Here is a 12,291-nt window from a genome sequence, read left to right as displayed (position 1 = left end):
CTAGATATAATATAATAATACTACTAATTATAAAGTTTACCTACCAGATTTATAATTGACGAAATGTTTTTGAAGCAACTTGATTATCGCCATTGTAGCGCTGATAGCAGCAGTGAGCATCATGTGAGCGTCCCCGGAACTAAAAGTTAAATTCTGTCACCACAAGGACCACTTTTAAAAAAGTTCCCAATACGCTCGTTCGAGCGCGGCGCTTCAAAACGGCACAAAATATTTTTGCATGGCATGCCATATCTAGTTCACCTACTATGCATAGACTATAACAAGTGTACTTAAATGAAAAATTTATAACACCCCCGACAAGTGAATTTTACAGTAACTAGAAAAGAGCTGACAACTTTCAAGCGGCTGAACCGATTTTCTTGGATTATAGCTAAGAACACTCTCGATCAAACCACCTTTCAAACAAAAAAACTAAATTAAAATCGGTTCATTAGTTTAGGAGCTACGATGCCACAGACAGATACACACGTCAAACTTAACACCCCTCTTTTAGGGTCGGAGGTTAAAAACTATGAATGTAAATAGTATTATTTTAAATATTTTCTTCGGTGTGTAGAAACCTTACGAAAATAGATTAATTTGACACAAATGAGACGGCTAAACATTTTCACAAAATTGTTTGTTTTGGGAAAAGGTTATTGACGCCTGGAATAACGTCGTATCAAATCCAATTGGATGTTTACGATTAAACAGGCGTTGTTGAGCAGACGGGCTCCTTTGTTCAATATATTAACATTTAATTTGTTACTTTACAAGTAAACGTAGAAATGTTCATGAAATCTTCATTTGCGTTGTTGTGAACGCGTAGGTATTGTATCATCTAGGTAAAAAAATAAGCGGTGATAGCCCAGTGGTTAAGACCGCGTCGTGCGGCCTCCTATTTGGTCGGCTGTTCGATCCCGGGCATAACTTAACTCTAACTTAACCTGCATGCCTGATAATTTTTAATAATATTCTCAAAGGTGTGTGAAGTCTACCAATCCGCATTTGGCCAGCGTGGTGGGCTATGGTCTAAATTCTACACCGTTCTCACTAATTTATTCTTCTCAATCGCTCCATCTTAGGCTGCATCATCACTTGCCAGCAGATCTGATTGCTGCCAAGCGCTAGTCTATGAATTAGAAAAAATCTTTTATAAAGCAATACCTAAAGTAAATAGAAAAATATTTTCCAAAAAGAAATGACTCATAAAAATAAAATTAATAGCGCAAAGATATGCGCGAATCGCGGCTTTAATTTTCGTGCACGGAATAAATGCGGCGTACCTCTATTATGAGGGTCGCCTCGGGTTGACTTAGGACATTTTAATATAGCCAGAAAGGAGGAGCAAAAATGGAAAAGTATTTGGTAGGTATTCGTTTTATTAGAATATTTTTATTTTTTAGTTTTCCGTATTCAAAAGTTAAAAAGCTGTTTCATACAGAGCAGTAAAGAGCTAAAAAGAAGAAAAATTGCGCTTTGAAAACAACTTAAAAGTGCTTTTGAATCGTCAAGTAATCTTCAGATTACTGAGTAAATGAAGATATTTTGGAGGCAATCGATTGATTACTTTTGGAGGAATATTTGTTGGTACTTAAAAATATGGAAGTCAGCCGGAAAAACTAATGTTGTTATAATGTTGTTACCTACGGAGGTAACTGGTAATGTGTGGCACAGCTTTCAAAAATAAACGTTTTTTCTTTCTTTCTTTCAACTACCTACTTACGGTAAGATTTTGATAAAACTATCGCTTGTTTACTGTACCTACTGTAACTACAGAAAAATGAGAATATAACCAAGCTGATTCTTCTATTTAACAATTACTTGTTACAAACTAAATAAAATACAACGTTTACTATAGAGAGATTGTACATCCGCTATCGTAACAGTTCTATCAGTTTTAAAGTTCATAAAAACCATTTCTAAATTAGTCTCCAAAGTCCAAAATTAGAACTCTTTCAGCTTTGCCACGTTGGGATACGCGGTGTACTAACTACTCAGATGACCCTGAAGGTTGGTAAGTAGGTATATAATATGAGCGTGTGTCTACCTACACTAAAATGAGCCTAATACATAAATACTTACTAAGCTAAGCAGTAGGTTTGCGTGATTTGTTTATGATTTGATGTCAACCGAGTTAATTAATTGGTACACCAGCTGGTCCTGTGACAGATTAGGGTTGGATTAGAACTGAAATGTGGAATTTAGTTGTAAGTAGGTAGTGTACGAGTTGAAAACTGGGGAAAATGAATACATAGATATAGGTATAATTCTGCAATCAGGACCTTTTTTCAGGATCAGTTCAACATTGTAGTCGTGTACAGATAACGAACAAACTCACGCAAATTTTTGTGTGTATAATTAACTAGAGAGTGCCCGCGACTTCGTCTGCGTGGATGTAGTTTTTTGAAGATCCCGTGGGAACTGATTGGTTATCCGGGATAATAAGTTGTTTATGTCAATAACATGGACGCAAGCTATTTCGTTACCTTTCATACAAATCGGTTGAGCGCATAGGTTTTTAGGGATCCCGTAGGAACTCTTTGAATTTTCGGGATAAAAAGTAGCCTATGTCTGTTCCCGGGATATAAGCTAACTCTGTACCAAATTTCGTCAGAATCGGTTTAACTGTTGGGCCGTGAAAAGGTAGCAGACAGACAGACAGACAGACACACTTTCGTATTTATAATATTAAGTATGGATTGTATCTAGCGGCTAGCCACCTCGATTTGGCTCGTATTGCACTCGGATTCTGCAAATGTTCTTAGTGGGGGCCTTGGTTAGATAAAAAAACCTGTACAGTACGGTTACCTTGAGTCTTGACGTCGCGTTATAAAGAAAATATGTTTACCTGTGGGTATTGTGTGGTATTACTTAGTTTGAGCTGTAATTTGACATGTCAGTCAGTCAGTTTCTTCTTATGTTATGGTAGGTATGGTAGGTTCCTCTACAGATTAATTTTTAAGCATATGGATTCGTATTAGGTACACTGAAAGAAGATAGGTACTTAGTACTTACCTACTTCGAATGTACACCTACGTACCGAGTACTGCAATGCCTATGTAAGTACATATTATCAGCTCTACCTACTTCATGTAATACCTATGCAAAAGTATTATAACAAAGGACATCCCATTATTCAAAATGTTATCAAGAATCCAAATCGCAGACAGGGATTCAAATAAAATGGACGTTAAAAGTAGCGACATATCAAAGTGCTCCCTTTTATTTATCTACCATCGAAGGTCCTTCACCCACACTGAAGAGTGCAGAGACTTCATTTCTATCTAACCACAATCCACAGACCAATAATAACGAAATGGAAGAAATGTGAAGAAGCTAAGAAATTAAGCGAAGGAAGATTTTAAAAATTCCGCCTGACTGGGTCAGCTTATTTTCAATATTCCCAAAGTAAAGTTAGAAAATTTTACCTTAATTTCATTCAGAATCTATTCCACAATAGAATAAAAACTAAACATTTACAAAGGAAGAATGTGATGTGTGTGTAAAGAGGAGAGGCGCGACGATAGCTACCATAACAAAGCTTTATAAACATTTTATCTGATTTGCCTTTACTAGCAAAGCTGGGGCGGGTCTGCTCGTTTTTAAAAGTCCTGGAGTAAAATTGGAAAATATCCAAGTATAGGTAGGTACCTATTTATTTTTAATTCAGAAAATATTCCACAATTCGATAAAAAAAATAAACTAGAGATAGAACATTCACAAAGGATTGCAATTTGATGTTAGAATTTTATCGGTATGTTATCGACGATACAATACCAAAGCTTTACTAACATTTTATCTGATTTTGCTTTCACTGCAGCTAATTGCTTATGCTGGTTTTTAATTAGTCCTGCTAATATTATAAACGCGAAAGTTTGTATGTGTGTATGGATGGATGTTTGTTACTCTTTCACGCAAAATCTACCGGACGGATTTTGCTGATAGGAATGGAGATAGATTATGCCTTAGTATTATTTGGATTTCTGTGGATTATACCCTGGATTAACACATAGGCTACTTTTTATCTCGGAAAATCAAGGAGTTCCCATGGGATTTTTAAAAACCTATACCCTAAGTCGCGGGCATCAGCTAGTAGGTAATATATAACTATATGTGCGATTGGTGTGTTGGAATTTTTTTAACCCCTTTTTGTTTGCGGGCCTGACCTACGTCTAATTCGATGTGATTTAAAAATATTCCAATTTTACCTTTTAACTGTACTTGGATGAAAATTGTTTAAAAATATTGCTTTATTTGGACAACACTTTAACAAATTCATCATCATCATCATCAACATATCACCGGTAGGTACATTACAGAACATGGGTCGGCTCTGAGTATGAGAAGGCTTTGGCCAACTGCGCGGGAGATATTATTACCTATTATAGTGCACAGTGTGTGAGCAACTGGCACAGGTGCTCTTTCTATTCTGGCTGAGTTTGTTCTGGGCTCTTCTCGTACCTGGGCGCGTTTGGAACTTTCGTAACTTTATACCACCTTCATATTTGCCGCAAAGTGATGCGCTGCTTTGTAAATCCATATAATTTCGATCGATGAACTGATGCGCGGCGGGTGTAGCGCTGCGTAATATACCTACTGATAATGATGATGTTTTTATTTGCAACTAGCTGATAAAACTGTTTCTACATATACTAAAAAAAACAACAACTAGGTACATCACTACATATACAACTCATAATATACTTATACAAGTAGAGTTTTTCCGCGCAACTTCGTCCACGTGGCTATAGGATTGTTAAAAACCCCGTTGGGATCTGTCAAGATTCTTTTTATAGTAGGATCTACTAGAGAACCTAAACCTATGCAAAATGTTTGAATGGTTTGAACAGTATTTTAACAGGTATCTCAGTAGTCACTTGTTTTTTTTTTTAAATACAAGTAATACTGGATCGCGATGCGGGCATAATCTGTTTGGTACAGAGACGGCTTGCATCCCGAAAACGGATAAGGCTACTTTTGTTCCGGAAAATCAAAGAATTGCCCTCGCAATAAAAAAAAACAAAATCCACGCGGACGAAGTCGCGGGTTTTATCTAGTTTTGTAATAAATTACGATACTTGGCCCCTTCGAACTGCCGTCCCTAAAGCAGGCCAGCCTTGACATAGTGACCAAGTCGTCTGATACACAAATTCATTTGAATATACGGCATAGTTAATTGCCGCTATTTTGATGGACGATCTAACTGTAAATCAGAACTTCCCAACCTCTTTGAAGGGGCTACTGACACCCGTGTTTCTAGGTTTTACTAATTTAGAAAGAACGCCATAAGTCGAGATGGCAATCGGGGTGGGGACGCCCCGCACAGACCCCCCCGCGCAAACTGGTGCGGGCTAGCGCGGGTAACATGCGGGTGTGCGGGGCGTCCCTCCGCCTCATAACCCGATTGCCATCTCGACCTGTCGCGAACTACACCTACGTATAGGACAGAGTAGAGCCGAGGCTCGTCAATTTTGATAATAACTCAAACGTAGCTCCATATATTCACTTTAAAATACGGTCGAAATTGATATGAAAATTTGAATCGTTTGTCTGTCCGTCAATGTATCTATAATCCATATCATAGGCAAGCACACTTATTTCAAACAGTACCTATCTTTTTTTTGGCAAGCTTCTTGGCACAGTGGTGAGCGTTGTGGTCTCATAAGAGGGAGGTCCCGGGTTCCATTCCAGACAGGGATAATTCGAGAATCAGGGGGCACGGTAGTGCCCCCGCCAAGACGAGCCAAACGGCGGCCGGGGCGCTACGTACCTTTTTCTCGAAGTGTTTATGATTTCTAAATTAATTTTCGTTTTGGTCTGGTGGCAGGCTTCGGCCGTGGCTCATTACCATCCTACCGGCAGCACGACTTAATTTAGCGTTCCGGTACGAATTACAATGCCACGTAGAAAAAGATATTTGTTTTTAAAGCTACGCATACCTACGTTAGCCCACTTCCATCTTAGACTGCATCATTAGGTATGTAGTCATAGGTACCTAAAAAACTTACTACCAGGTGAGATGGCAGTATACCAGATAAGTAGAATAAAAAATTGGTCAAGTGCGAGTCGGACTTGCACTCGTAGTGTTCCGTACCATCATAGAACAAGAAGTCTTTCAATTCTATACTTTTACATTCACGAAATACAGGATACAGGCCACTGTCAGACAGACGGACGGACGGACAGCGAAGGCTTAGTAATTTCAGGTACGGGAACCTTAAAAAAGGATGAGGTAAGTAAATAAAACATCTAATCATTCACGTAAAGTCAAAATTTATTTAATTAGTTATCCTTCTCTGTTTGATTTTCTCCGGATGAGTGTCGCTGAAACTTTTTTCTTTTAAAAGCGTCTGGTAAAGTTTGGAAACCACCGGGTACGCCTCCAAACTCAACTGATGTCTGTAACACAAAAGGTAGGTATTTTAACTCGAACCCAACTTGGAACCCAATTGAAAAAAATCCCAAGATAACTTGTTATTTGCCTACAATAATAGTCTCCTATACTTATCAGCTTTAAGTGACTTACATACAATTTTTGACAAATATCAACGTTGTTAAGTAACTTAATGGTAGACTACAAATAGAATCAATTATTAAAGTTAGCCATTAATAAAGAGAAGTCCTCCGTCCGCAATTGGCCGAAATTCAATCACAGCAAGAATACTATGAATTCAGCCAATCACAACAATTTATATTGTAGCAAAAGTGATTATCACGAATATACCGAGCTAGTTATACCGAGAATGTACTAATCAGATCGACGGGTGACTGTCGACTGAATTTCTCTTCATGCTGAAGCGACCAGACAACAATTCATAAAATATCATCACACTAAACCAAGGATATACCTACTACTCTCTAACGCACTAAACTGAGAATCGGTGGTTGCGTCAGACGTCCATAATATTAGTACCTATATCATCTCACTTAAAAAATGTATGTCAGTTCTATCACAGAATAACGGTCTGTCGCATGTCGTTCTAATTTTACTATACTACCTATTATTTTAACAGCGTCTGAATTCATACGAAGAAAGCCAAAATAATAATTCATTCAATGAAGCTTTGACAGGCGCCTAATTGAAAAGTAGGTCTCATTGAACCGCTCTGTGAGTATGAAGACTTGACTGTGAGACTTGATGACATTCCCCTCGTTGTAGGACTATAAAATAAACGTCCAAATGCTCTCATATCATCTACCAACAAAAGAATGATAAAAATAATTATAAATAAATAAATGATGTAACAATCATTAAAAAAGACTTTATTTTCTCAATAACTTAGTCTTAAATTTTAGTTTTAGTCATCATTTATTTATTTATTTTTATTTTTTATCATTCTTTTGTCTCAAATTACAATTTTAAAATGGTGGATAGAGTTTAGTTAAAGTCTGATTACAATACTGTTAAATATAGGTAATAATAATCGCATTTTCTTCCGCTAGCAAAGTGGAAATGATTGTAGAATACCTAAAGTAATACGAACTTATCGACCGGGTTTTTAATCATAAATACCTATACAGAACTTCGAAAATCCCCAAGAAGCGAATGTCTTTTTATTATTTTTACAGAAAAAACACAGGTTTTAGGACAAATTCATAACTCTAATAGATACGAGTCGTTCTCTACGCACGCTAAATACGTCACCGATTTTTGGGCTGGTATAGGTCAGGATATTATCCTTATCTTAATAACAAAGTATAATGACGATGTTCCTTTAAATTTCCCAAAGGAGACGCGTAAATTCTATTTCTTCTAAATTAATCAATTCTATCGGGGGTTGCAATTATTTGCTTGAAAATATCCATCAATATCTGCGTGGTATTCTTTAGAAAGGGAGTCAGACAAATCTTTTTATTTAGTGTAATAGGTACTCTAAACTGGCGTGAAAAAGCACCAGAGCTCTATTACTAGCCGAAGCAGCTTTAAGCTAAAATTGAGCTAGGGACTTCTAGATACGCGTACCGAAGTCAGTAATTTTAATCTCTGATCTCTGCATAACTGCACCAATGTCATTACGAACTTTCGTACTTATCTTTACGCTTTTGATCAAACGAATTGTTTAAAACTAAGTATACTAACTTACAACTACATATACTACTAACTAATTTTAGTTTACGGTCCTACAAAAACTTCTAAAATACTTTCTTATTCATATGTACCTTGATACAGCATTATACAACTGTGGCACCAGGCAAAGGTCAGCCATGCTCAATTTGTCCTCTACACAGAACCGCCCGGCCGTTCTCGGCAGCAAATCCTCAAGGGTTTGTAACCCCCTTTCCGTCCAATATTTGGTAAAATTTGTATATTGCTCTGCACTGCTAAAATGGGACTTCAAGCCAACATTTTGCAATGGCTGTATACCTGATACGATTGTCTGAAAACAGGACATAATCAGTTTTGGCCGCGCTAAGCTTCTGGAAGATTTGAGGAAAATCAAAACTAGACAAAATTCCGCAACATGTACCTAAGCTGTGACAAGTGTAAATTAAAAATTTATAACACCCCCGACAAGTGAAGGTTACAGTAACTAGAAAAAAGCTGATAACTTTCAAACGGCTGAACCGATTTTCTTGGATGATAGCTAAGAACACTCTCGATTAAGCCAGCCACCTTTCAAACAAAAAAAAACTAAATTAAAATGGGTTCATTCGTTTAGGTGCTACGATGCCACAGACAGATACACAGATACACAGATACACACGTCAAACTTATAACACCCCTCTTTTTGGGTCGGGGGTGAAAAACTACTGTAATCGTACCGTCTTGATTCAAATTACGAACTTTAGCTTTAGAGTCAACTTTAGCCTAGTGGCCGTTTTGCTTGAAAATGAGTTCAAGTTGGTATTCAGTGATCATAAACAAGTCAACATCTTGGATGAGTGGTTGATTCATCCAAGGTCAACATTGAGGTGAGTCAAATTCAGGACAGTTTTAGACCGTCTTGCCTGAGTTCAAATTTGTGTTCAGTAGGCCAAAAATGTCCGGATTAAAGAAAAATGTATTTTGAACAGAAGTGTAGGAATTTATACGTTTTTTTCGTCATACGAGTATTATGGCGGTAATTAGTCAAGTTAAGGTAAGTACCTCTTCAAGTTAACTTATCCACACCCATATCATGTCTTTAGGTTGTTGAATCGAATTCAAATTGAATAGCTAAATTGAATATCCTAATCCCTTTAGCCTATATCCGGAATGTCTTTTATCCGGAAGTGTAACAAATGCATGACTATCCATGTGTATCGTTCAATGAGTCTGAGCGGAAGGCCTTTAGTGATCACCATGATATATGACATAGGAAAATACATAATCTACAACCGATATAATGTTAATGAATCTCGTTCACATAATGGTTTTTTTGGAATTACCTAGAGCTACCCTTTCAGCTATTTCTTTCAGTCATTACTTATTAAGTCGAGAACCCTGTCAACACTATAGGTACATGCATATTATAAAATTACGATTTTTATATCATAAATACCTGTGTATTTTTTTAAATACATATAAGTAAAAATTTATATTTGGTGTCAATAAAATGAATATTAAAAACATAATTCATGTCATAAAATTTCGCTTTAACTACCTACTGATATACCTAAACAAAATATGAAAAAAATAGGATTTCGTCTTTCGTCTATCTTGCAATGTTATGACATGCTGCTGTGTGGTACTCATTACGTTACATAAATTATTGCGATATCGTTTCTTACCGCACATATTTCCCTCATTCGAGCCCTCAGGAGTGGAGTGTTGGGCACTAGGCTGGGAGTTGGACGTGTTTCTTCTAAGTACTGAAGAATAGCCATTGACTCTACTAGCGTGGTGTTATCTAAGTATAAGTGATTAGGTACAATAGGTAGTAATGCTGTAAATAATATGATCAGTGATCGTTGATCATGTTATATGTGCCTATCACAAGACGAGAGGAAGAGGCGCACGCAACGCATTGTTCAATACTAAAAATGCGTGTGACTAGCAGCGCAATTCAGCCGCATTGCGCGCTTCGTAAAGATTGCTGATGACATCAGCTCTCAGAGCCTTTGACTAGAACACATCGATGCCTAGAATTCACTGAGGTACCTGTGAAATTTTTGCGGCGCGGCCGATGCTGTATGCATCAAAATCATTTCCAATACTGAAAAATGCGGCCTTTGCAGATCCTACGCTTCCTCGTGGTCTCGTAGATTTTACGGCTGTGTAAACGATGTTTGGTTCAATATGTAATCCTTTGCAAAGCTTTTGCAATTTTATACACGTGGTTTCGTATGAATTTAAAGCACAATGCAAACCGCAGAATTTCTTAGTATGACCACAAAGCCATGTAGAGTGTGTATGGGCGTACATCGATTTGTATCGGTTCAGAAGCAATTCGTACGCCTATTCACAATTCACATGCGATTGATTCTGGCTTTAGTACTATGAGTAGTAATACGACCATTCACTTGTAGACGCTTTTGTTGAAAATCCGCGCCTTCTTTGTACTATCATAATAAAAAAGATCGATGGAAACTTCAAAATTGCCTTAAAATAGGATCATGGATGAAAATTTAATTAGAATTTGGAAGAAGATGGACCCTCATCCCTAATAATTCCGAAATTATTATAATAATATGTCAAGACATACAATGGAATGGTAAACCTTAAGAAATATTTTTCGAATCTCTCAGAAGGGCGAAATGAAGTTATTGTCCAAGAAACCCATATTCGAAATGACATCAGTAAGTAATTTGTTTGACAAAAAACTGGAATAAGAAAAATTGACCAGAATATAACCCATCTTGCAATGGAAGATCAAAATATTTTTTTAGAGAAAAATAATTTTATGATATAAAATATAAAATAAAATTTTATGATTTGGAAAATATATCAGTAAAGAATACGCAACAAAGAGATCTGGGTTTTTATTCTAAGAAAGAGATGGACCTAATTTTAATAAAGAGTGTCCTATTTTCACCTGTAATTAATTAATATTTAGAATTGTAGACATTTACAACATGCAATTAGCATAATAATTTTGCAATTTAATATGTAGATATCTACCTATATAGTGACAAAGTCCTAGGGTTTCAATGATTCCGGTATTTCATTTATTTTTAGAACTTAGTCCTAAGCCCTAATTCGCACGAGCGTTAAAAAAGCGTTGCGTTAAAACCCGGCGTTGTGCTGAAAATACAAAGTGCGCGTTAAAAAAACGTTGACGTGTGAACAGATACTTGGGAATGCATTTGTTCTATTTGAACACTTTTTTAACGGACGTTAAAAAGCTCTCGTGCAAATGAGGCCTAATTCGCACGAGCTTTAAAAAAGCGTTGCGTTAAAACCCGGCGTTGCGCTGACAATACAACGTGCGCGTTAAAAAAGCGTTGACGTGGGAACAGATACTTGGGAATGCATTTGTTCTATTTGAACGCTTTTTTAAACGCTTTTATAAAAGCTCTCGTGCGAATTAGCCCTCACGATAAAATATGTAAAGGTAGATGGAAGGCGACCTAACGACAGCAGTTTTCTATTTAAATACATACCATAAACAAATCAATAAGTAGTCCAAATAGAAATGAATTGACGCCTTTTCTATTAGGTTCATGAAGAGTCGCTCGTTAAATTGCGAAGTTATTGACCGCACAATTTGTGTCATCGTAATACCATCATTTATTTATTTATTTAAATGTCTTTATTGCTTACTATAATATTATTACAAAGAATAAAATTACAGGATACTCTTAAAAAAAAGGGCGACCTTATCATTGCTGTTGATAATTTTGATTACATAAATCTGCAAAAATAATTTTATCTAGTAAGCATTTATCTATTTTATTTTATTTTATTCAGATACTTGCTAGCCTTTGACTGCAATCTCACCTGGTGGTAAGTGACGATGTAGTTAGTATTTTGTTTAGTGTACAAACAGCGACAAAGGTTTGTACCCGCTGTGCATTTACTATGGAGACAGTCAAAGATACATCTAGCCCGAATTCAAAGTATGTGAGCAAATAAAAAATATTTTGATACCTCCAGTAAATATTTTCATACAAAGAAATCGCTTTTTGAAGTTTTATATTTCATTATCTTTATTGCTAGTATGTTGACATAACACATTATACTTATTAATGAAAGTTTCAGATCAAACTGCGAATAAAACACTGTGCACTTGTATAATTTTCGGGAAATCAAATTTTTATCGCAAGTTCAGCTTGGGACGTCGTAAAAATTTTATACTGTCGTGATATAAAAAAATAAGAGATAAATTTACTCACATAAAACATCTCATGGGTCTAATATTATTGAAT

At 36.4% G+C, this 12,291-nt stretch overlaps 1 protein-coding gene across 1 annotated transcript in view; it reads right to left on the bottom strand.

Annotated features, from left to right (window-relative positions):
- Nucleotides 1-6,258: 6,258 nt before the first annotated feature.
- Nucleotides 6,259-12,291, bottom strand: part of LOC123864723 — a 53,887-nt gene continuing 47,854 nt past the window's right edge. Inside the window, exons 6-8 of the mRNA XM_045905346.1 lie at nucleotides 9,715-9,833; nucleotides 8,164-8,381; nucleotides 6,259-6,402 (exon numbers count right to left, since the gene is read on the bottom strand). Coding sequence (XP_045761302.1) covers nucleotides 6,282-6,402; nucleotides 8,164-8,381; nucleotides 9,715-9,833 — 458 coding nt within the window. The 3' untranslated portion in view covers nucleotides 6,259-6,281. The remainder of the gene's footprint in view (nucleotides 6,403-8,163; nucleotides 8,382-9,714; nucleotides 9,834-12,291) is intronic.

Source organism: Maniola jurtina, chromosome 4 (genome assembly GCF_905333055.1).
Source record: "Maniola jurtina chromosome 4, ilManJurt1.1, whole genome shotgun sequence".
NCBI lineage: Eukaryota > Metazoa > Arthropoda > Insecta > Lepidoptera > Nymphalidae > Maniola > Maniola jurtina.
The sequence above is the reverse complement of the archived record's forward strand: the minus strand, read 5'-3'. Positions and strand labels throughout refer to the sequence as shown.